The sequence below is a fragment of the Petromyzon marinus genome, chromosome 12 (genome assembly GCF_048934315.1).
Source record: "Petromyzon marinus isolate PM22_M1 ecotype Great Lakes invasive population chromosome 12, UKy_Petmar_22M1.pri1.0, whole genome shotgun sequence".
In the NCBI taxonomy this organism is placed as follows: Eukaryota; Metazoa; Chordata; class Hyperoartia; order Petromyzontiformes; family Petromyzontidae; genus Petromyzon; species Petromyzon marinus.
In genome coordinates this window covers 1,744,415-1,769,090 of record NC_133678.1, presented here as the reverse complement: position 1 = coordinate 1,769,090, position 24,676 = coordinate 1,744,415, and the positions used below count along the sequence as shown (strand labels likewise).

The 24,676-nt window shown below is 52.0% G+C and overlaps 1 protein-coding gene across 6 annotated transcripts in view; it reads left to right on the top strand.

Moving 5' to 3' along the window:
- The window catches only part of LOC116941713 (dyslexia-associated protein KIAA0319-like protein), a 43,355-nt gene that overhangs the window by 101 nt on the left and 18,578 nt on the right, over positions 1 to 24,676 (top strand). For 2 of the 6 annotated variants that reach the window (XM_032953056.2, XM_032953054.2), the window contains exons 1-5: positions 7,638 to 7,863; positions 8,572 to 8,786; positions 17,376 to 17,714; positions 18,829 to 18,927; positions 24,469 to 24,566. In XM_032953056.2, the coding sequence (XP_032808947.1) occupies positions 8,705 to 8,786; positions 17,376 to 17,714; positions 18,829 to 18,927; positions 24,469 to 24,566 (618 nt within the window). In that variant the 5' untranslated portion in view covers positions 7,638 to 7,863; positions 8,572 to 8,704. Of the gene's footprint in view, positions 1 to 316; positions 420 to 7,637; positions 7,864 to 8,490; positions 8,787 to 17,375; positions 17,715 to 18,828; positions 18,928 to 24,468; positions 24,567 to 24,676 lie in introns of those variants that run through there. The other 4 variants (XM_076066497.1, XM_032953055.2, XM_076066496.1 and 1 more) reach the window with 4 other exon arrangements.

The window sequence follows — 24,676 nt, the reverse complement described above, 5'->3', positions numbered from 1 at the left end:
AGGCAGCAGCAGCAGCTGCAGCTGCACGGACGCTCATTGACGCGGAAACAAACTCACGCGTCTTCGGCAAACGCCACTCGCTTGTCGCAACGCGCGCGCGCGTTCGGAGACGCGCCCCGTTCGCGGTGGTGGACAAGCGTGTGCTACGAGGAAGGGTCATTGCCCGAAACGTCGCGCACTATATATTTATTTTGTTTCCCTTTGAAGACCGCCTAGACGCAACACGGTGCCGCTACTGACGAACGTGTTGGATTGTTCAAAGGCAATGCGGTTTGTTGTTGGCACAAGCGCTGTTCGCCAGCGCCTATTGCTGCCGCAGGGCTTCACGGCCGCGCAACGAGGCGGCGCGGTCGTCTTTGCCTCCCCAGCGCCGACGTTTAACGCGTCGTCGCCGTCGTGATGGACACCGACGTGTCGGGGTGAGTCGACCTGAAGGAGTGGAGGGAGGCGCGAGGTCGCTTCTCATGTAGAAACTCGCCACTCGTCCGGAAGTCGAACTCGCGTTGGCGCGCGAATCACTGCGACACCGCGTCGCTAATCGACACACACTCAACATGAACACACACATACCAGAAACACACACACCCCAAACACACACACCAAGCACACACACACCAAAAACACACACCAAAGACACACACCAAAGACACTCACCAAACACACACACACCAAACACACACATACCAAACACACACACCAAACACACACACACCACACACACCAAACACACACACCAAACACACACTCACACCAAACACACACCACACACACCAAACACACACACACCAAACACACACACACACACCAAACACACACACACCACACTCACCAAACACACACACACACCACACACACCAAACACACACACACCAAACACACACACACCAAACACACACACCACACACCAAACACACACACCAAACACACACACACCAAACACACACCAAACACACACACACACCAAACACACACACACCAAACACACACACACCAAACACACACCAAACACACACACACACCAAACACACACACCAAACACACACACACACCAAACACACACACACCAAACACACACACCAAACACACACACACCAAACACACACTCACACCAAACACACACACACCACACACACACCAAACACACACCACACACACCAAGCACACACACACCAAGCACACACACACACACACCAAACACACACACACACCAAACACACACACACACCAAACACACACACCAAACACACACACCAAACACACACACCAAACACACACTCACACCAAACACACACACCACACACCAAACACACACACCAAACACACACACACCAAACACACACACCAAACACACACACCACACACCAAACACACACACCACACACACACATCAAACACACACACACCAAACACACACACACCAAACACACACACACCCACCAAACACACTCACCAAACACACACACACCAAACACACACACACCAAACACACACACCAAACACACACACACACCAAACACACACACCAAACACACACACACCAAACACACACTCACACCAAACACACACACACACCAAACACACACACACACCAAACACACTCACCAAACACACACACACCAAACACACACACACCAAACACACACACCAAACACACACTCACACCAAACACACACACCACACACCAAACACACACACCAAACACACACACACCAAACACACACACCAAACACACACTCACACCAAACACACACACACACCAAACACACACACCAAACACACACACACCAAACACACACACACCAAACACACACACCAAACACACACTCACACCAAACACACACACCACACACCAAACACACACACCAAACACACACACACCAAACACACACACCAAACACACACACCACACACCAAACACACACCCCACACACACACATCAAACACACACACACCAAACACACACACACCAAACACACACACACCCACCAAACACACTCACCAAACACACACACACCAAACACACACACACACCAAACACACACACCAAACACACACACCACACACCAAACACACACACCACACACACACATCAAACACACACACACCAAACACACACACACACCAAACACACACACACCTACCAAACACACTCACCAAACACACACACACCAAACACACACACACACCAAACACACACACCAAACACACACACACACCAAACACACACACCAAACACACACACACCAAACACACACACCAAACACACACACACCAAACACACACTCACACCAAACACACACACACACCAAACACACACACACACCAAACACACTCACCAAACACACACACACCAAACACACACACACCAAACACACACACACCCACCAAACACACTCACCAAACACACACACACCAAACACACACACACCAAACACACACACACCAAACACACTCACCAAACACACACACCAAACACACACACCAAACACACACACACCAAACACACACACCAAACACACACACACCAAACACACACACCAAACACACACACACACCCACCAAACACACACACACCAAACACACACACACACCCAACACCCCCCCTTAATAGGCTGTTGTGCTGTTCGCGAGCAGCCATTGAAGACGGGCCCTGTGGCACACGAGAGGTAGGGTGACGAGCAACCTCCCCAGTGGCGATGGTTACACATCGCACCAGCTACTCATTTGAGGCTAAGTCGACCTGGGGGAGGTCCAGGACAGGTTCTGATATCAGTCTGGCGTTGTCATCCGTGGGCAGGAATCGAACCAGGTAGCCGGGTCCGTAGCGCGACGCGCTTATCGCTCAACTACCGCCCCCACCACATACATACACACACACATACACACATACATACACACAACAACAACCGCCATTCGCCACTAAGTGGCGGTAACGTCACCACGACGCTTGTGCCAGGCCATGTGCACCTTGAGGTGCACATGGCCTGCACCTCAATGTGCACCTTGAGGTGCACATGGCCTGGCGTGAAGTGTCGAACGCCCGCTGGCAGGAGGTCACGGGGCAGACCCAGGTGCCACGGGTCGACTGACTGAGATGACTGAGATGACTGGCTGATGCACCACCTGTGCCCCCTACTGTGCCAACCTGCTGTGCTTTAGCCACCCGGCGCTCCGCTCGTTGTTGTGAGCGTCGCTCCTCCGCCCTCCGTTGTTGTTAGAGGGCGACTGCCTCCAACTGCCCAGTAGCGTCCTTCACGAGCCTCCTCCACAGAGGCCGATCATGACACCGCTGGTACCAGTCATCAGCAAGTCCACTCAGCTCCACGTCCTCCTGTACCATATCACTCCATCTCTTCTCTAGCCCGTGCCGCGCTCGTTTAACCCCCTCAATCCGGCCGAACAAAAGCTGTTTCGGCATGCGGTGGCTGGACATGCGGGCTACATGACCCAGCCGACGCAGCCTTGCCTGCCAGAGGAGCTCACCGATGGGACCTTGCCCAGATCATTCAAGGATTTGTGAGCTCCTCACACAATCCAGCCTGGTTAAACCCAAGATGGATCGTAGGCAGGCTAGCCTAAATGTTTCTAACCGGAAAAGATGTTCCATTAGGGGGGTCCACGTTTCGCAAGCGTAGAGAAGGGAGGGAATGACCGTGGCCGAGAAGACCTGAAGCTTAGTGTGGAGCGACAGACCAGGTAGCTTCCACACAGCGTTACGCAACCGATGAAAAGATATTGCCACTCGACTGATTCGGAGTGAGACCTCTGCTGTTAAACTGGAACCGGTCATAAGCACACTGCCCAGGTATGGGAAACTCTCCACTCTCTCCACAACTGCCCCATCACCGATTGGGAGTTGTGGGTGTGGAGTGTCCGATGGTACAAAATACCCAGGCAGGTGCTTAGTTTTGGTGGGGCTGATGGTAAGGCCCCATCTCTTAGTGGCACGCTCCAGTCTCAGCAGCAGCGTCTCCAACTCCTCCTCTGAATGAGCAGCTATTACCAAATCATCGGCATACATAACGTGGTTGAGCAATCGGGAGCCATCCCTTGACCGCACCCGGGCATCGATCAGCCTCCCATTATATCTGTACCATATGGAGATTCTCCCGGTACAGCTATTGAAGGCTTCACGAACTACGTGGCCAAAATAGATGTTAAATAATGTGGGAGCCAGATGACGTCCCTGTCGCACCCCAAGGTGTACAGGGAATGGCTCTGACTCCCGGCCACGTAGTTTTACCTGGGCCCGCTCACCATCATGAAGGTCCTTAATGATCGTGAGCAGAGGGTCAGGGACTCCAAAAGCACGAAGAACAACCCAGAGGCCAGGCCTATTGATGGTATCATAGGCCTTGACCAGGTCAATAAAGCAGAGATGTAGGTCTTGCTGGAATTCCCTACACCTCTGCTGTAGCAGACGGACAGAAAATATGGCATCTGTGCAGGACCGCCCTTTCCTGAAACCGCATTGGGGCTCCGCAAGCCTCCCCTCAGCGTGTCTGGCAAGGCGATGTTGAATAATCCTTGCCAGGACCTTTCCCGGCGCACTGAGGAGTGAGATGCCCCTGTAGTTGTTACAGTCTGTGCGGTCCCCCTTCTTAAAGAGGAGGACCACTAGGGCATCGTTCCAATCCTGCAGAACCCGTCCAGTGGTCCAGACTGTTGTTATGATGTCATATAGGGCAGTCTGTGCAAAAACGCCACCCTCCCTCAGCATTTCGCTTGGGAGATCATCTCTGCCCGCTGCCTTTCCTTGTCTCAGACTCCGGATCGCCTTCAGTACTTCCTCAACAGATGGCACCTCAGCCAGCCACTCACAGGGGGTGACTTCTTCCAATATTTGAGGCACCGCAGCCTCAGCAGGGTCATCCCCACTTTGTGCCACGATGTTTTCCTGGCTGAGAGATTTTCCTTCCCCCACGACCTCAGAAATGCTCAGCAAATCTGCAAACCTGTTCCTGGGGGTCGGAGATTGGATCACCGTTTTTCCCCTAATGATGGTAATAGGTGAGGGGCTGCAGGTTACTTTTTTGATGGAGTTAAATAGATATTTGTGATCGCGGGCCACTGAGGCAGACTCCATCTCCTCAGCAACCCGCGACCACCACCCATCCTTGTAGCGCCTCACGGCTCTCCGAACCTCCGAGCAAAGGCTGCGGTAAGCCTCCTCATTCTCTGACGTGGGATTCTGTAGCCGATGACAGTGGGCCTGTCGCTTTTTCTCAACTATCCTGAACACCTCCTCTGTCAGCCAGGGTCTCTGGGGAGGTCTGGACCGCATATCCAAAGCAGCCAATGCAGCTGCATGAGTGACAGTCCTGAACCTCGCCCATTTACTCTCGACATCAGGAGCAGTGGAGGACGATGCCAACCCCAGTCGCAAACGATGATGAAATTCCCGCTTGCAACTTTCATCAGATAACTGAGACCAGGCCACTTTAGGTTGGAATGGGGTCCTGGGTGTACACCCACCACCGGAGTGGAAGAATGGCAGGCGCATCTTACAGATGACTAGTCGATGGTCAGAGGGCAGATCAGCTCCACGGTAGGTCTTGGTGTCAAGGACATGGGCTCGCATCCGCTGGTCCGTCACTATGTAGTCCAGCAGATGTTCTTGCTTCCATGATGTTGTGTGGATGCGCTGATGCCGGAACAGCGTGTTGGTAATTACAAGCCCATGGGCTGCACAAAAATCTAGCAGCCTCCTACCGGCTCATGCCCACCAATCGAGTTGGTCATGATGCTGGCATCATGACCAACTCGGGCATTGAAGTCACCCAAAAGTCACCCAACAAGATGACTCTATCCCGAGGGGCCACTTTAGCCATCTGTGACAGGAGATCATAGAAGGCATCTGACTCATCGGCTTTGCCTGCATCCCTCCACGGATGTTCGTCTTCAGTGGGGGCATAAGTAACCACGACCACCACTCCTCGCCTCCGGTTGATGGGAAGGCGAGCCCAAAGTAGCCTGGTGCTTACAGCTTCCCACACCTCACCGCCACGCTCCCACAGAGCCCCCGTTTAGCCCTCCCCCCACAGCACTGTGCAAGGTACTTCTGCAGTGTTGACCGTGAGCGGGAATCGCCGGGGGCCGGGTTCCTAGCGTAGCGCGCTAACCGCTACACATATACACATACAGACATATACACAGACACATACAGACATATACACAGACATATACACAGACATATACACAGACATATACACAGACACATACACAGACATATACACAGACACATACACAGACATATACACAGACACATACACAGACACATACAGACATATACACAGACACATACAGACATATACACAGACACATACAGACATATACACAGACACATACAGACATATACACAGACACATACAGACATATACACAGACACATACAGACACATACAGACACATACAGACACATACAGACACATACAGACACATACAGACACATAAGATTGTAGGGAGGGGCAAGTGCTATAAAGGCCGGAACGGTACACGAGGGGGTGGGTGGCCAGCACCACGCCCGACCGCCTTTGTCTCCCTAGTGGCAATGTTTACACACCGCACCAGGTACTTATTTGAGGCTGAGTCGATCTAGGGGAGGCCCGGGACCGGTTCAGATAATCGTCACTGGTGTTGGCCGTGAGCGGGAATCGAACCCGGGTCGCCAGGTTCATAGCGCAGTGCGCTAACCGCCACACTATCGCTCCCCATTACATACATACACATATACACACATATACATACACACACATACACATGAACGCGTGGCACGTCTCTCTGACACAAATCTGCCACTCAAAGCGCCATCACACTAATACTCAAACTCAACATAAAATGTGAGAATTCTAAACAATAGAACATACATACGGTGTATATATTGTATGTGTTAACTGACTGAGGCTACTGGGCAGTTGGAGGCAGTCGCCCTCCAGCAACAGCGGAAGGCGGAGGAGCGACGCTCACAACAACGAGCGGAGCGTCGGGCGGCTAAAACGCAGCGAGTTAGCACAGTGGTGCATCTGCCACTCATCTCAGTCGAACGATGGCACCTGAGTCTCTGTCCCGTCCACCTCCTGCCAGCGAATTCTCGATATTTCACGTGGCCACGAAGTGCACCTAGCCTGGCACAAGCGCCGTAGTGACATCACCGCCACTTAGTGGCGAACGGCGGCTGTTGCTGATGTCGTGTTGCTGACATGTGGTGGTTGCTGAGAGTGGTCCTGCTGATAATGATGGTTCTGCTGCTGATGTTGATGATAGTGGTGGCGATGCCGGCAATAACGAAGGTGGTACCGATGGTTGTGGTGGTGGTGGTGGCTGCGACGACAATGTTGGTGGTGGTGGTAATTATGATAAACAAATTATCCCTCCTGTCATCCAATTACCATGAGACACTCCCTTCCCCTAGCACACTCCCCCTCTCGCTACCTCTTGTCACCTCACGACCCTCCTTCCCCTCCCTCCCTCCTTCCCCTCCCTCGCTCCCTCCCTCCCCTCGCTCCCCCTTTCTCCCTTACCTCCCACCCTCGCCCCCTCTGTCATCTCACGCGCGTGCGCGAGGGAGCGTGCCTGAGTCGAGCGCCGCACAGGGCAGGCTGTTTGTCTGTGTAGAGCAGGCTGTAGGGGGGCAGGCTGTAGGGGGGCAGGCTGTAGGGGGGCAGGCTGTAGGGGCAGGCTGTGGAGGGGGGTGTTGTTGGCTGGCTGATTGGCAGTCCGGCTGTCTGTCTACAGCGCCGGCTGTGGCTGCTGAGCGAGCCTGTGGGGTTTGGGTGAGGCTATAGAGAGACGGCTGTCGCTGTGCCCGCTGTAATCGGAGCGAAGGACGCGTGACGAAGGGATAATAGCACGCAGGCAGGAGTAGGTGAGTCAGTACACACACACGGCGCATAGCAGCAGCGCTGTGCTGGCTACACACACAGCACATCGCAGTCCTATGCTGGCTACACACACAGCACACAGTATCTATATGCTGGCTACACACACAGCACACAGTATCTATATGCTGGCTAGACACACAGCACACAGTATCTATATGCTGGCTACACACACAGCACATCGCAGTCCTATGCTGGCTACACACACAGCACACAGCAGTCCTATGCTGGCTACACACACAGCACACAGTATCTATATGCTGGCTACACACACAGCACACAACAGTCCTATGCTGGCTACACACAGCACACAGCAGTCCTATACTAAATATACGAACAGCACATATACACAACTCATAGCATATCGATACTGGCTACACACACAGCATACAGCATCTCCATACAGCTATAAATACACAGCACGTAACAACCCTATCCCGGCTCTAACAAACACAAAACATCACAACGCGCACGCCGGATATACACCCACATAGCGTCTATTAGCACAGATAAGACACTGGAGAGACAAAGGCGGTCGGGCGTGGTGATGGCCTCGTGCGCCATGCCCGGCCTTTCGCTGGCGCTCGCTACCGACCACTTGCCCGACGGTTTAGGTGCAGGCTACACGGGGGACCTTCGTCTGTGCACGGCGAGCTGAGCGGGCGCGTGCTACGTGTGCACCCGCGCGCGTGCAGGGAGAGAAGCCTCTCGCCTCGGGGATGCCTCGGACCTGACCCCCCCCCACCACCCTCTCAACTCCACTCCTCCACTCCTTACCCCCACGCGGACTCCAGCGAGGGGGTCTGCGGGCTCCATTGAGGGGGGTGGATGCTGATGGTGATTGGTCAGGGGCCCAGGGCCCCCCCTTTCCTCACCACGCTGCTGGTGCTCACCACGCTGCTGCTACTGGGTGAGTGATGGTGCGCGTTCAACCCCCCCCCCCCCCCCGTGTTTTGTCAGTCAGCTGCTGGGTGAGCGCCTTGCTACGGCATTGATTGACCATACTTCACCGCGCTGGTGAAGGCGAGGAGCATATAGGTTGAAGCGTACGGAGTGAAAGCACGCCGATGGATTCCGCTGACAGCCTCGCCACGCGGCTGCCTATAACACCTATTACGCTAGGTGATCGCCCATCTAATTTTTCAAGTGATAATTATCAGTTTAACCAGGTGGGAACTGGGGAGGCCAAGATAGAGTTTACTTTGCAAGAGGGACCTGAGGTGGAGGGGGGGGGGGGCGGTTAGGGGGCCTTCTCTCATAAGGGAACACGTTTCGCGCAACGCGGAACGCCCCCGTTATAACGCGTTCGTGTGCTGTGCAATAACGACACGAGTAATAGCACCTTGCTAGACGGGGTGTGCAGCTCTTTACTGGCCATGCCACTTATAAGTGAACACAGAACTGTAATTAGCGATACACTTTATTTTGAGCAATGGGAGGAGCCGGGGGGGGCACTGGGGTCGTAGACCACCGGCGCACTTTGGTACCGCACCTCCTGCGTGGAAGAGGAGCCTCGGGGGGGGAGGGGTCGCTCGGGGGCTTTCTGGGGTTGTCGCCTAGAGGATGGAGTTAGGGGACAAAAACAATTATGCAACTCAACGCATTGCGTGTGTGCTGCCGTGCGAGTGAGTTGAGTGTGTGTTGTGTGTGTGTGTGGGGAGCGGTGGTGCAGCGGTTAGCGTGGCGCGCCACGACGATTCGATTCCCGCACACGGCCGCCAACACCCCGTGAGGATTATCTGAACCGGTCCTGGGCCTTCACCTAAGTCGACTGAGTACAGTACCTGGTGCGGTGCGTAAACATCGCCACTGGGGAGACAAAGGCGGTTGAGCGTGGTGCTGGCCGCCCACCCCCTCGTGTGCCGTGTCAGCGCTTGCCCCAACAGTCTATTTAGGCTCTACGGGGGATCTTTGCATTTGTGCGAACTGGTGGTGCAGAGCTGGGGAATCAAAGGCAGCCCTCATCACCGCGTCGCGCGCCACGAGGCCCTTCATCACAACAGGCGCTCGCTGATACCGCTTGTGCCACCAACATGGTCATCTTTGTGTAAAAACCTCAACTTAGTGGGTCCACACCAACTGTGGGGGGAAATGTATATAAAATATGCGCCTAATTAATAATTAATCAACCCTAACTACCCCCCCCCCGGGGGGGGTTTGATTAAACAACCGAAGCTGCTGAGCACACAGCCCCAAAGGCTCAAAACGCTAAGCGGCCTGCGACAAACAGCACTGTTATCAACGTTGTTAAAGGTGAGATAAGCGTTACGTTTTTTGCATTGCGCAAGAGTATTCTGTGAACTTGGGGGGGGGGGTGTAACAGAGATGATGATGATGGTGGGAGGTGGGAATTCCAGAAAGAGCAGGGTGGTGAGTGACTGAGTGGTTAAGTGACAGGGGTGAGTGAACGAGTGGGCCGAGTGTGTAATGTTGTGATCTGCATTGTGTGGTGGTGGTTGAGTGTGAATGAGACGCAACGGTCTGGCAAGCCGAGTTCTCAACACGTGGCAGGAAACAAGCAGGGTAACGTCCACAGGAAGAGTCACCGTGGTAGTAGCGATAGATGAGTGATACGGAGGCGACGGACTGCAGGTGAGTAAATCACTGGAGTGGAATAGTGAGGTCTGGGTCTTCAATCACCCTGACTTATATCAAGTGCAGTGAGGTAGGAACTTTCCAGTTAAAATGCCAACGTTGGCTCAACGCTGTGGGCATGTGGATCAACGTTGGCCCGACGCTGCATGTTTATTAGTTGGGTTGGAATAAGTCAATGTGTTCGTGGAATTAATAACTTTGTTCGTGGAATTAATCAGTGGAATGCATCACGATATGAATGTGGAATGAATCACTATATGTAAGTGGCACTTATGTTAGTGGAATAAATCACGATATGTTCATGGGATTAATCACTATACTATTGGAATGAAACACTTAGTGCCATTATTCACTTTACGTTTGTGGAATGAATCAGTACGTTCGTGGAATACATCATTGTTAGTGGAATGAATCACGATACGTGAGTGGAATGACATCATTGTTAGTGGAATGAATCATTGTTAGTGGAATGAATCAGTACGTTCGTGGAATACATCATTGTTAGTGGAGTGAATCACGATACGTGAGTGGAATTACATAATTGTTAGTGGAATTAATCACGATACGTGAGTGAAATGACATCATTGTTAGTGGAATGAATCACGATACGTGAGTGGAATGACATCACTGCATTCCCTCCACGATGGAGCACCAAATCCCGGTTTAAAAGTTTTTTTTTTACCCATTCGCAACCAAGGATCAAAGTGTCAGTGCGTTAGATCGCGTAAATGTATAAATACGTCGTTAAACCCGCCACCACTTGACACAGCCAATTAGTAAGGTTTGTCACGTAAACAACTCTGGCTTGGCTCTCCAACACACAACCGGTGGTGCTGTATGAGTAACGAATTGGCCACGTTCTGTTTACGTGACAAACCTTACTAGTTGGCTGTGTCGGGTGGTGGCGGGTTTAACGACACATTTATATATTTACGCGCTCTAACTCGTATTATGGATGACATTGGTCTACCACGTGTTGAACTCTCAGTGCGTTGGCTTCCGTAACTGTGTTGGGGGGGGCACGGTCACTCACCGTCGAGATGACCCAATGGGACTATCATGTTTACCATCGGGGGGGCTTTAGCCGGGAGGGAATCCGGCCACGCTGATCAACACGGCGAGGGCCCATCGCTTGGCCACAGCGAACTACATCAACAAAAGGACGGTTCACAAACAACAAGAAAACATGCAAACTACCCCATTTGCACCCCCCGCTTGTAACCACTGCAAGTTCATTGATTCCGAGGTGAGGCCGCGTGGTGCTGGAGAGCGTTACATAACCAAGGGCAACGCGTGATTCTTCCCAGCGTCTTGTTTGTTGTTGTTCGGCTAACGAAGCCGTCGCTCTGTGGCAGTGGGACAGCTCGGATCCGGCCTGTGTAGTGGCAGTGATCGATACTCGTGCCGCTCAGCAACAAGCGCCTCGGTTCGATTCCTGACTCGGCCATAAAACTGAGTGGCGTTTGTATGCTCTCCCCTTGTTCTGCAGTGTGTGTGAGCTTGTGAGAGTGGCGTTTGTATATTCTCCCCCTGTTCTGCAGTCTATGTGTGAGTTAGTGAGAGTGTGTGAAAGTGTGAGTGAAGCTTGTATGTTATCCCCGTATTGTTTAGGCGGTGTTAGAATTAGTGAGAGTGTGTGAGAGAGTGTGAGACAGAGTGTGTGTGAGAGAGTGTGTGAGAGAGTGTGTGAGAGAGTGAGAGTGTGTGAGAGTGTGAGAGAGTGTGAGAGAGTGTAAGAGAGTGTGAGAGAGAGTGTGTGTGAGAGAGTGTGTGAGAGAGTGTGAGAGACTGTGTGAGAGAGTGAGAGTGTGTGAGAGTGTGAGAGAGTGTGAGAGAGTGTGTGAGAGTGTGCGAGAGAGTGTGAGAGAGAGTGTGAGAGAGAGTGAGAGTGTGGGAGAGTGTGAGAGAGTGTGAGAGAGTGAGAGTGTGAGAGAGTGAGAGAGTGTGAGAGAGAGTGAGAGAGTGTGAGAGAGTGTAAGAGAGTGTGAGAGAGAGTGTGTGTGAGAGAGTGTGTGAGAGAGTGTGAGAGACTGTGTGAGAGAGTGAGAGTGTGTGAGAGTGTGAGAGAGTGTGAGAGAGTGTGTGAGAGTGTGCGAGAGAGTGTGAGAGAGAGTGTGAGAGAGAGTGAGAGTGTGGGAGAGTGTGAGAGAGTGTGAGAGAGTGAGAGTGTGAGAGAGTGAGAGAGTGTGAGAGAGAGTGAGAGAGTGTGAGAGAGAGTGAGAGAGTGTGAGAGAGAGTGAGAGAGTGTGAGAGAGTGAGAGAGTGAGAGAGTGTGTGAGAGTGTGTGAGAGTGTGTGTGAAAGTGTGTGTGAGAGAGTGTCTGAGAGTGTGTGAGAGAGTGTGAGAGTGTGTGAGAGCGTGTGTGAGAGAGTGTGAGAGAGTGTGTGAGAGTGTGCGAGAGAGTGTGAGAGAGAGTGTGAGAGAGAGTGAGAGTGTGGGAGAGTGTGAGAGAGTGTGAGAGAGTGAGAGTGTGAGAGAGTGAGAGAGTGTGAGAGAGAGTGAGAGAGAGTGAGAGAGTGTAAGAGAGTGTGAGAGAGAGTGTGTGTGAGAGAGTGTGTGAGAGAGTGTGAGAGACTGTGTGAGAGAGTGAGAGTGTGTGAGAGTGTGAGAGAGTGTGAGAGAGTGTGTGAGAGTGTGCGAGAGAGTGTGAGAGAGAGTGTGAGAGAGAGTGAGAGTGTGGGAGAGTGTGAGAGAGTGAGAGTGTGAGAGAGTGAGAGAGTGTGAGAGAGAGTGAGAGAGTGTGAGAGAGAGTGAGAGAGTGTGAGAGAGAGTGAGAGAGTGTGAGAGAGAGTGAGAGAGTGTGAGAGAGTGAGAGAGTGAGAGAGTGTGTGAGAGTGTGTGAGAGTGTGTGTGAAAGTGTGTGTGAGAGAGTGTCTGAGAGTGTGTGAGAGAGTGTGAGAGTGTGTGAGAGCGTGTGTGAGAGAGTGTGAGAGAGTGTGTGAGAGTGTGTGAGAGAGAGTGTGAGAGAGTGTGAGAAAGTGTGAGAGAGAGTGAGAGAGAGTGAGAGTATGTGAGAGAGTGTATGAGAGAGTGTGTGAGAGTGAGAGTGTGAGAGAGTGTGAGAGAATGAGAGAGTGAGAGTGTGTGTGAGAGAGTGTGAGAGAGTGTGAGAGAATGAGAGAGTGTGAGAGTGTGTGAGAGTGTGTGAGAGTGTGTGAGAGAGAGTGTGAGAGAGTGTGAGTGAGAGTGTGTGAGAGAGTGTGAAAGAGTGTGAGAGAGTGTGAGAGTGTGTGTGAAGTGTGAGAGTGTGAGAGTGAGAGTGTGTGTGAGAGAGTGTGGGAGTGTGTGAGAGTGTGAGTGAGAGTGTGTGAGTGTGAGAGAGTGTGAGAGAGTGAGAGAGTGTGAGAGAGTGTGAGAGAGTGAGTGTGGAGTGTGTGTGTGTGTGTGAGAGTGTGAGAGTGTTGTGAGAGTGTGTGAGGTGAGAGAGTGTGAGAGTGTGTGAAGTGTGAGTGTGAGAGAGTGTGAGAGTGTGATGTGAGTGTGTGAGAGTGTGTGGAGTGTGAGTGGGTGTGAGAGAGAGTGAGAGTGTGGTGTGAGTGAGAGTGTGAGGTGTGAGAGGATGTGTGAGAGAGGTGTGAGAGTGTGTGAGTGTGTGTGTGAGAGAGTGTGTGAGAGAGTGTGAGAGAGAGTGTGTGAGAGAGTGTGAGAGAGTGTGAGAGAGTGAGAGAGTGTGAGAGAGTGAGAGTGAGAGTGAGAAGTGTGAGAGAGAGAGTGTGAGAGAGTGAGAGAGTGAGAGAGAATGTGAGAGAGTGAAGAAGAGTGTGTGAGAGAGTGTGTGTGAGAGAGTGTGTGAAAGGAGGTGATCGCGCTGCGCTACGAACCCGGCGACCTGAGTTCGATTCCCGCTCACGGACATCACCAATGACGATTATCTGAACCGGTCCTGGACCTCCCCTAGGTCGACTCAGCCTCAAATGAGTACCTGGTGAGGTGTGTAAACATCGCCACTGCAGAGACAAAGGCGGTCGGGCGTGGTGCTGACCACCCAACCCCGCGTGTACTGTAGCGGCCCTCATAGGTGCGACTCGCTAACAGCACCTGCCCCAAAAAGTCTGCTTAGGCGATATGGGAGTGTCTTTGTGTGTTTAGTGAGTTCGTGAAGTTTGTATGTTCGCCCCTGTTTTTCATCGGTACCCTCTGGTTTCTCCTCCCGTAGATAAAACAAAATAATTGGAACCGGTGTTGGCCAAACATTCCAATGCTGAAAAAATTGCACTGCAAATTAAACAAAACTATTATTTTATTTTATCAGGTAAAGCCCCCAAATACCTCTTTATAAGCAGCAACCTGGCCACAAACAATAGCTGAACGAAGTGGCTCATCACGTGGAAATGTCTAGCAGCCAAATATCCTCAACGCACATTTCTAAATGTGGAGGGAAAAAAACCGGAGGACCCGGAGAAAAATCCACGCGACCACGGGGAGAGAGAGACACGCAGACTCCAAATATACAGCAGCAGGAGTCAGGGTCGGGATAGAACCCACGACCTCCTGTATATCAGGCGAGGGAGTTAACATCTCGGGATTACACACTCCAGCACCGATATCGTCCTCGACTACAAACAATTGGCAGGACCCTGCTGGCAATGAGTATCGATAGTCTTTGTTTTTTTCGGTAAAGTCACGTAGGTAAAAAAACAATAAAATAAAATCAAACTAAATGTGTTTTATTTATTATTTATTTTATTTTATTGATTTTTTACCTACGTGACTTTACCGAAAAAACCCAAAGAGTATGAATCCTTGCAGTCACGAAAGCTTCAAATCTAGAATGAGTATCGAGTCTCCTGTGTAGCCGAGTGTCGTATTCATAGTCAGCTACGAGGAAAGAGCTGCTGCTGTTGTTGTTATTTGTTGGGTCACGTGAGCTGGCTGTTGGAGCTGGAGGAGGCAGCTGCTCCTCGCGAGAGCTCTTGAACATCGAGCATTCGTTATCACATCCTGGCCCGGGGCCACAAATATAAAGGGTCAAGCCCCCCCCCGTATAGCCTCAACAGGCTGTTGGGGCAAGTGCTGTTAGCGAGTTACACTTACGAAGGCTGGCACCGCACACGAGGGGGTGGGGTGGCTAGAACCACGCCCGACACACACTCGCTCACACACAAAGACAAAGGTACCCGTATAGGCATAACACACTTTTAGGGGCAAGTGCTGTAAACGAGTGGCACTTATGAAGGCCGGAATGGCGCACGAGAGGATGGGTGACCAGCACCAACACCCGGGCCACCTTTGTCTCCCCAGTGGCGATGTTTACACACCGCACCAAGTAACTCGTTGAAGGCCAAGTTGACCTCGGGTTAGGACGCCCTGGACTAGTTCAGATATCCGCCCACTGAGTGCTGGCCGTGGCCAGGAATCGAATGTGAGCCGCCTCTTAGACACAAAGACAAAGATCCCCGGTGTAGCCTGAACAGACTGTTGGGGGGAATGCTGTTAGCGAGCGCCTGTGAAGGTAAACAAAGACGAAGATCCCCCGCATAGCCTGAACGGACTCTTGAGGAGAGTACTGTTAGCGAGCAGCTATGAAGGCCGGCACGGCACACGAGGTGATGGGTGGCCAGCACCACGCCCGGCCGCCTTCGTGGCGATGTTTACACACCGCACCAGGTACTCATTTGAGGCCGAGTCGATCTAGGGGTGACCCATGACCGGTTCAGATAATCGTCACTCGGGTCGCCGGGTTCGTGGCGCTGCGTTGCGCCACCGCTCCGCGATGGGGGCTAGATGGAGCGCAATTAATGCGGTGAAGTTGCCGTCACCGCCGGCGGGCTATATCTGGCTGGGCTCTATCCTCCCTCCCGTCACCTCCACGTGGCCCCACAGCCTGTGGCACAAGTGCCGTGGTGATGTCACCGCCACTCAGTGGAGAACGGTGGCTCTTCACCCTGTAGATATGTGTGTGTGTACACACACGTACACACATCGCCACTGGGGAGACAAAGGCGGCTGGGCGTGGTGCTGGCCACCCACCCCCTCGTGTGCCGTTCTGGCCTTCAGAGGTGCTTCTAACAGCACTTGCCCCAACAGTCTGTCACAGGCTATACCGGGGATCTTTGTCTTTATCTTTGTGTGTGCACGTGGAGTGGGAGTGTAGCTGGACTACGAACCAACCCCGGTGACTTTTTTCTGAACCATTCTTGGGCCTCCCCTAGGTTGACTTGGCCTCAAATGAGAACCTCGTGTGGTGTGTAAACATCGGCATTGTCTCCGCAGTGGCCATGTTTTACACATCGCCACTGGTTCAGATTACACTATGTAACACAATTTTTGTTACTGGGTAGTAAGTGTTATTTTTGTATCGCTTATGCCTAAAAAATACAGAAAATGGCTATTATTCTCCACAAACTTTTGTGACCAGGACTTTATGTGAACGAAAGACACAAATGCACACCACGTGTTCTCATTTCAAAATATCCCTGTCATGGTCACCAAAGCAAAGTTTGTGGGGACTAATTTTGATGTACTTTTGAGGCATAAGCAATTAGGAAATACCACTTGACGATAATGACACAGTGTGATTATGGTGAAGCACACACACACCAAGACAATGACACACATAGATCACACACACTACAACTCTTGCACACCAACACACGCACCGACAAGCGAGGCCAGCTCACTCCTGTGCCGTGTGCGAGGCTATCCCCGTCTCGTCAGCTCGCACCTGGAAAAACTCAGTAGCAAACTAAACTTCACGCGACACGCCACATGAGTATGGGAGCTCGCTGATTGAAAACTAATTTATTTTTCGACCCTCGACTTGCGTTCAGTTTGTTCTCCTTCCCCCCACACGCTACAGTTAGCACGGTTGGCTACGTACGGCGCGAAAGAAGTTCAACATACGTACGTACAACACGGCTGCCCCCCCCTTGCCCCCCCCCCTCCCACCTCTGTCTGTGCTCAGCAGCCTTCACTGTGGAGGCTCGGGGGGGGCTCCGAGTGGGGGGCTCCCGATCTTCGCGTGACTACCGGCGGCAGACGCGAGCGGAGCCGGGAGGGGCTCCCGTCCCCTCCCCCAACAACTCTACCCAGGAGCCCCACCAGGGGCCCACCAGCGGGGGGCAGGGCCCTCCCCCCGCTGGTGGAGGAACCCCCCCTAATGGGGGTCCCGTGGAGCCCGGCCCCGCGGGGGGCGCCACGGCTGTCCCCTCGGAGGCGCGCGGCGGGGGCCCAAACGGCACGGCGGGGCCCCCCGTCGCCACCGGCGAGCCCCCCACGAGTAGCGACGGTGACGGGAGGCAAGGTGCGTCTACCTGGCCCCCTCGCGATCGCACCTGTACCCCCTCTTACCCACCACGTACCACTCCCCACCACCACCACGGCCCTCCCCCCCAACTATGCCTGCAGCAGAGTGCGCTGCTGAAGCTGCTGTTTGTAGCGTCACCTGGGTAACAGCCCCGGTTACCTGAGTTCGACTCCTGAACGCAGCACCCCCCCCCGTCCCCCCCACCTCCCCCCCTCCTCCCCCCACCGCCACTGCAGCTGAAGACTAAGCGATCCCCCCGGCACGCCCCTTCAAGTCAAACTCATTCCGGTGTCAGTTTGAGAACTAAAGAGACCAGGATGGAATGTCACCTTCACGTGAGTGGACCAGGGTGACTAAAATTATGAATCAGTATCTTTATTTATCCTGGAGGAATCCGATGAGTTATGAAGCTCTTTTCGCAGATTGCTAGTTGGGGGTGTGTCAGCAAGTTACAATAACAATACAACATTTTTTTTACAAAAGTAATATCCAACAACGAAGCAAAAAACTGCATTACAGGAAGAATAAAAATCCGTGCAAACAACATAACCAATTTGGAATAAAAATCTATTTCCATTCACAAAAGTTGGTTCGCATCATTGTTTAAAAATTAACTCCGAATAAATTACCAAATTTATGTTACGTGACAGGAACAAAAATGCAAACAAAAAGCATATACGTCAGTTATTGTTACTTAATACCTGGCATTCCCATATGCAAAAAATGAATACAATTTAAGAATTTGCATCGCAGCATTTCCTCGTGTGCTTGTGTGTATGTGTGTCTGTGTGAGACACAGAGATAACTCAGCGGTTAGCACACTGCACAACAAACCCGGTCACCCGAGTTCGATTTCCGCACACGACCAATAACAGTTTCAATATTTGAACCGGTCTTGGGCCTCCCCAAGGTCGACTCGACCTCAAATGAGTACCTGGTGTCGTGTGTAAACATCAGCACTGGGGAGACAAAGGCGGCGACCGGGTGTTGTGCTGGTCACCCGCCACCCTCTCGTGTGCCAGTGCCGGCCTTCGTAGGCGCGCGCCAACGGCCCTTTCCCCAACAGTCTGTTGAAGGGTACGCGGGGGATCTTTGTCTCTGTGACACACAGTGAAGCGCTTGGTACTGGAGCTGCCCAGCCTCGTGGAGGTGACGCTGCCAATAAACGACATCTGGATCAACGTGACGGCCTCACCTCCTCCTCCTCCAGGTGCGTTGGGGGGGTGGGGGGTGTACTGAATGTGCGTCAACGTGTGTGTGTTGGTTTGTTTTCCCACCCTGCGGCTAAAATACAGCGAGTTGGCACAGAGGGGGAGTGCAGGTGGTGCATCTGCCAATCATCTCAGCCAGTCAGCCCATAGCACCTGGGTCTGTCCCGTGAGCTTCTGCCGGCAGCGAGCCTTCCACACTTCACGTGACGGCGTCAAGGTGCACCTAGCCTGGCACAACCGTGGCGGTCACTTCACTGCCATTTAGTGGCGATTGACGGCTGTTGTGTAATTGTATCTGTGTTTGTGTGCGGTGGGGTGGCGCTCGATCCTGGGCTTCCCCTCAGTCGAATCAGCCTTAAAATATTACCCGGTGCCGGTGTGTAAACGTCGGCACCGGGGAGGCGTTGACCAGCCACCCGCCTCGTGCACCGCGCCCGCCTTCGTAGGCGTTGCTCGCTGGCGGCGTTTGCCCCGGCAGCCAGTCCGTTACAGGCCACACGGGGCACCGTCTCTGCCTTTGTGGCGAGCGGCGTCACGGCATCCCGCACGCTTTGCCGCGTCGGTCCGGGTGTCCGGTGCTGTTATGGCACGCTGTGCCGCAGTCTCCGCGACGAGTCGCGTGACCCGAGCGTGACCGCGAGTTGTCGCCGCTCCGCGTTGCCACATTTTTTTTCTCTGTCGTCAACGGAAGTTTGGGCCCGTGAGTTTGGCGGAGTTTTCTGGGCCGGCGTTTGTCTCCCGCTGGTTGCTCGACTTATCCGTCGGCCACCTTGCAATTTGCATATTGACGTTTGATGTTTTCACGGCTGTTTCCGGGAGTTTAAACTGCCTGCTCCTGATGCTGTTATTGTGATGAATGTTCCTTCTTTTAATGGATTCGCTGTTATATTTTCGGTTTTAAGTGTTTTCACTCTTCTGTAGCATCCCCCTACCCCCACCACCTCAAAACCACCCTCTCCCACATCACCCCTTGCCCTCAAAGATAGAGATTTGGAACATTCCTACCCAGGGTGCACAATCGTACGTGTACAAACCTAACTAAACCAGCCATAGGGTTGCTGAATTGTTTATGTAGGGAGTCAGGCAGAGAGGAAATACGTCACTAAATAATGTGGTAGGAAGCAGAAATGTGTTTTTTCACATTTCATTTCAACATTCAGCATATAATTTAGAGAAGAAAAAAAAACACATTCAACAGAAACACGGTCTTGAACCTTTGACCTGGAAGAGTTTACGTGGCAGAGCTGTCCCGCTCAAGCGAGAGACTCGCAAATTGCGGAGAATGGAGGGGAAATCAGGGCCGGACTCGGGGTCAACTCGGGGTCAACTCGGTGTGACCCCGGGTCACGCGGGGTACCGTCGACCTCTGCGGTCCCCTGGGTCGGACCCCGTATCTTTTTCGACACTCACTACTGCGGGCATTCTCAATCAGGTGCCAAGCTGGAAGTGCCGAGTTGACGAATGATGTCCATGTACCTAATCACACACGTGGGATTAGCCCCCCCCCCCCCACCCGCTACGTGCCTGGCTTCCGGCCACACACTGCAGCGAAACCCCCCTTCAAAGATGCAGATAACCATGAAACATTCCAGCATTGGGCCAACATTGGCATGTGTTTGGAACTGTTGGACCCAACGTCGGGCCGATGTTCCTTGTTTACTCAGTAATCACAACAGTGGCTAGAAGATGTTAACTACCTCACCTGGTATACAGGAGGTCATGGGTTCGATCTCGACCCTGACGCCTGCTATCTATTTTGAGTTGGGGTGCCTCTCTCCCCGCGGTCGCGTGGATTTTTCTCCGGGTCCTCCTTATTTTCCCTCCACATTTGGAATCAACATCACGCGTTTAGAGTATTTGGCTGCTATACATTTCCACGTGATGATGATAAGCCACTTCGTTGAGCTGTCATTTGTGGCCAGGGCGCTTCTGAAAACGAGCTACAGAGCTCAGTGGGGCCTTTACCTGGTAAAACAAAAAAAGTTTTAGTTTTAATTTAACGAAACGACTGTGTGTATTTCTGCCTCCATATATCTCCCCTCCTTTGTAATTTCGATGCCACAGCAGTGCCACAGTCGGCACGCTGTGATTTGCAATTCAGCGGCCGGTGCAGGTTCCCTCTACCCGCCGCGTCTGTCCACCCAGCGGCAGCATAGATGAGTTCACCACAGCGGGGCCATCGACAAGTCTTGAGTGGGTCAGCCCACCCCTTACCATACGTCTGGTCAGAGCCGGATTATCCTCGAGGCTAATGGGGTCTTAGGCCAGTGTTCTTCACTCATTTTCACAGGGGGGCCACTTTTGCCGATGAGACATCATCAGTGTGAGGGCCGCCACACATTTGAAACCCCATTGGGGGTTTGGCAGCAGCACGATGATGATGGTGGTGGTTGGTGTGTTCACTCGTTGCGTGTTGTCGGGGGCCGCATGTCAGGGGCCGCTCTAAGGGCCACCAGAGGTCACCAGTGGCCCATGGGCTTTGCAATTAGGAACACTGCCTTACGCCCTTATCTTTTGTAGGCCCTCCTTTTTAGTAGGCCTTCCGTTCCACCTTGAAGTCGCAGCTGAGCGATGGTAGCACGGCCATTGGAACAAAATTGTCTTTGAATAACGATGACATCATCATTCCTGACTTTGCCAAAGCAGCTAAAGATAAGGGGGGGTGGAATATTTGTTTAAATAAATGCGCGTGGTGAGTGATTTATGTTTTATAACTTTACCTTGCGACGAATAAATTACTAAATTTTACACAGGTTAATAAATACATTTGATTAATGGATTCATAACAACGTTTTGCCATATGCATAATTAGGCCCTTACAGTGAGGGAAAAAAGTATTTGATCCCCTGCTGATTTTGTACGTTTGCCCACTGACAAAGAAATGATCAGTCTATAATTTTAACGGTCGATTTATTTGAACAGTGAGAGGCAGAATAACAACAAAAAAATGCAGAAAAACGCATGTCAAAAGTGTTATAATTAGATTTGCATTTTAATGAGGGAAATAAGTATTTGACCCCTCTGCAAAACATGACTTAGTACTTGGAGGCAAAACCCTTGTTGGCAATCACAGAGGTCAGAGGTTTCTTGTAGTTGGCCACCAGGTTTGCACACATCTCAGGAGGGATTTTGTCCCACTCCTCTTTGCAGATCTTCTCCAAGTCATTAAGGTTTCGAGGCTGACGTTTGGCAACTCGAACCTTCAGCTCCCTCCACAGATTTTCTATGGGATTAAGGTCTGGAGACTGGCTAGGCCACTCCAGGACCTTAATGTGCTTCTTCTTGAGCCACTCCTTTGTTGCCTTGGCCGTGTGTTTTGGGTTATTGTCATGCTGGAATACCCATCCACGACCGATTTTCAATGCCCTGGCTGAGGGAAGGAGGTTCTCACCCAAGATTTGACGGTACATGGCCCCGTCCATCGTCCCTTTGATGCGGTGAAGTTGTCCTGTTCCCTTAGCAGAAAAACACCCCCAAAGCATAATGTTTCCACCTCCATGTTTGACGGTGGAGATGGTGTTCTTGGGGTCATAGGCAGCATTCCTCCTCCTCCAAACACGGCGAGTTGAGTTGATGCCAAAGAGCTCCATTTTGGTCTCATCTGACCACAACACTTTCACCCAGGAGTCCTCTGAATCATTCAGATGTTCATTGGCAAACTTCAGACGGGCATGTACATGTGCTTTCTTTAGCAGGGGGACCTTGCGGGCGCTGCAGGATTTCAGTTCTTCACGGCGTAGTGTGTTACCAATTGTTTTCTTGGTGACTATGGTCCCAACTGCCTTGAGATCATTGACAAGATCCTCCCGTGTAGTTCTGGGCTGATTCTTCACCGTTCTCATGACCATTGCAACTCCACGAGGTGAGATCTTGCATGGAGCCCCAGGCCGAGGGAGATTGACAGTTCTTTTGTGTTTCTTCCATTTGCAAATAATCGCACCAACTGTTGTCACCTTCTCACCAAGCTGCTTGGCAATGGTCTTGTAGCCCATTCCAGCCTTGTGTAGATCTACAATCTTGTCCCTGACATCCTTGGAGAGCTCTTTGGTCTTGGCCATAGTGGAGAGTTTGGAATCTGATTGATTGATTGCTTCTGTGGACAGGTGTCTTTTATACAGGTAACAAGCTGAGATTAGGAGCACTCCCTTTAAGAGTGTGCTCCTAATCTCAGCTTGTTACCTGTATAATAGACACCTGTGAGCCAGAAATCTTTCTGATTGAGAGGGGGTCAAATACTTATTTCCCTCATTAAAATGCAAATCTATTTATAACATTTTTGACATGCGTTTTTCTGAATATTTTTGTTGTTATTCTGTCTCTCACTGTTCAAATAAACCTACCATTAAAATTATAGACTGATCATTTCTTTGTCAGTGGGCAAACGTACAAAATCAGCAGGGGATCAAATACTTTTTTTCCCTCACTGTACCTCCTGTTAGCGTGAAGCCCCTCATAACCCTCTGGTCAACATGGAAGAGGAGACCAATTACCCACTTACCGCTCGAGTGCAGACTCTTTAGCCAGCAGTGAGCAAGTAGTTGCAGTGCTGCACCTTTATCTTTCATCGTTTGAATATGCAAATTAGGTTAATTAAGCGGTCACCCATCTAACCCTTAAGTCGATGCTTTGCATCGTTATCTGTGGGCAGCTGTTCTTTTAAAGTGCCACTGGAATTGTGTCCTGGGCTGTCTCCCCTTCCCCTAACTCACAGTCTCACCTTCCTCCTCGCCACACATGTATGTGTGTGCGTGTGAGTGTTGTGTGTTTAAGTGTTGTGTATGTGAGTGTTGTGAGTGTGGTGTGAGTGTCGTTTGTGAGTGTTGTGTGTGCGTGTGTGTGTCTGTGGGTGTCTGTATTTGTGTGTGTGTATGACCTATGTGCTATGAAGAATGGGCCATTGCCAGAGGCTTCACCTATTATTTATATATATTTTTACAAGCCCACACCTTCAGGGTTACTGTTGACAAATCTGTAGCAGCATCACCAAATACTTCAAATACGTGTGCATATGCGTTGTGCGTCTTATGTGTGTGTTGTGTATGCGTGTGTTGCTGTGTATGTGTGGGAGTGTACGTTGTGGTCAGCGCTGCACACTATGTTTCGGACGCGGCGACCCAAGTTTAATTTCCAATCGCGATCAATCACACTGGCCAAGACTTGAACTGCTCCTGGGCCTCCCCTAGGTCTACTTGGCCTGAAATGAGTACCTGGTGCGATGTGGAAACATCGCCACTGGGAGAAACAAAGACGAACGGGCGTGGTGCTGGCCGCCTCCCCTCCGCCCTCGTGTGCAGTCCCGGCCTTCATATAGACTCCCTAACAGCACTTGCCCCACAGTCTGTTAGAGGCCACACGGGGGGATCTTTATTCGTGTGTGTGTTTTAAGAGCCATCACGGCGTTGTACGTTCAGTGGGTCTGGTAAAAATCGTGCCCTTATATCTCCCACCGTCGCCCATGTCTGCTGTGCATTCCCTGTCCTCCCCGTTCCTCTCTTCTCTCGTGCCTCCCCATGCCCCCCCCTCCCACGCCGTGTGGGCAGGCTACACGTACGACTTCGTGTGGACTCTCATGAGTCACCCAGCGGAGCTCAGTGGACTCATCGAAGGGGAGCACACGAACACGCTCCGTCTCTCCCAGGTAGGTGTCCCCCCCCCCCACCATCCCCCCCAGACTGGTAGGTATCCCAGGTAGGTGTCCAAGGTAGGTGCCCCCCCCCCCACTATCCCCCCCCCACCCCCCCAGACCGG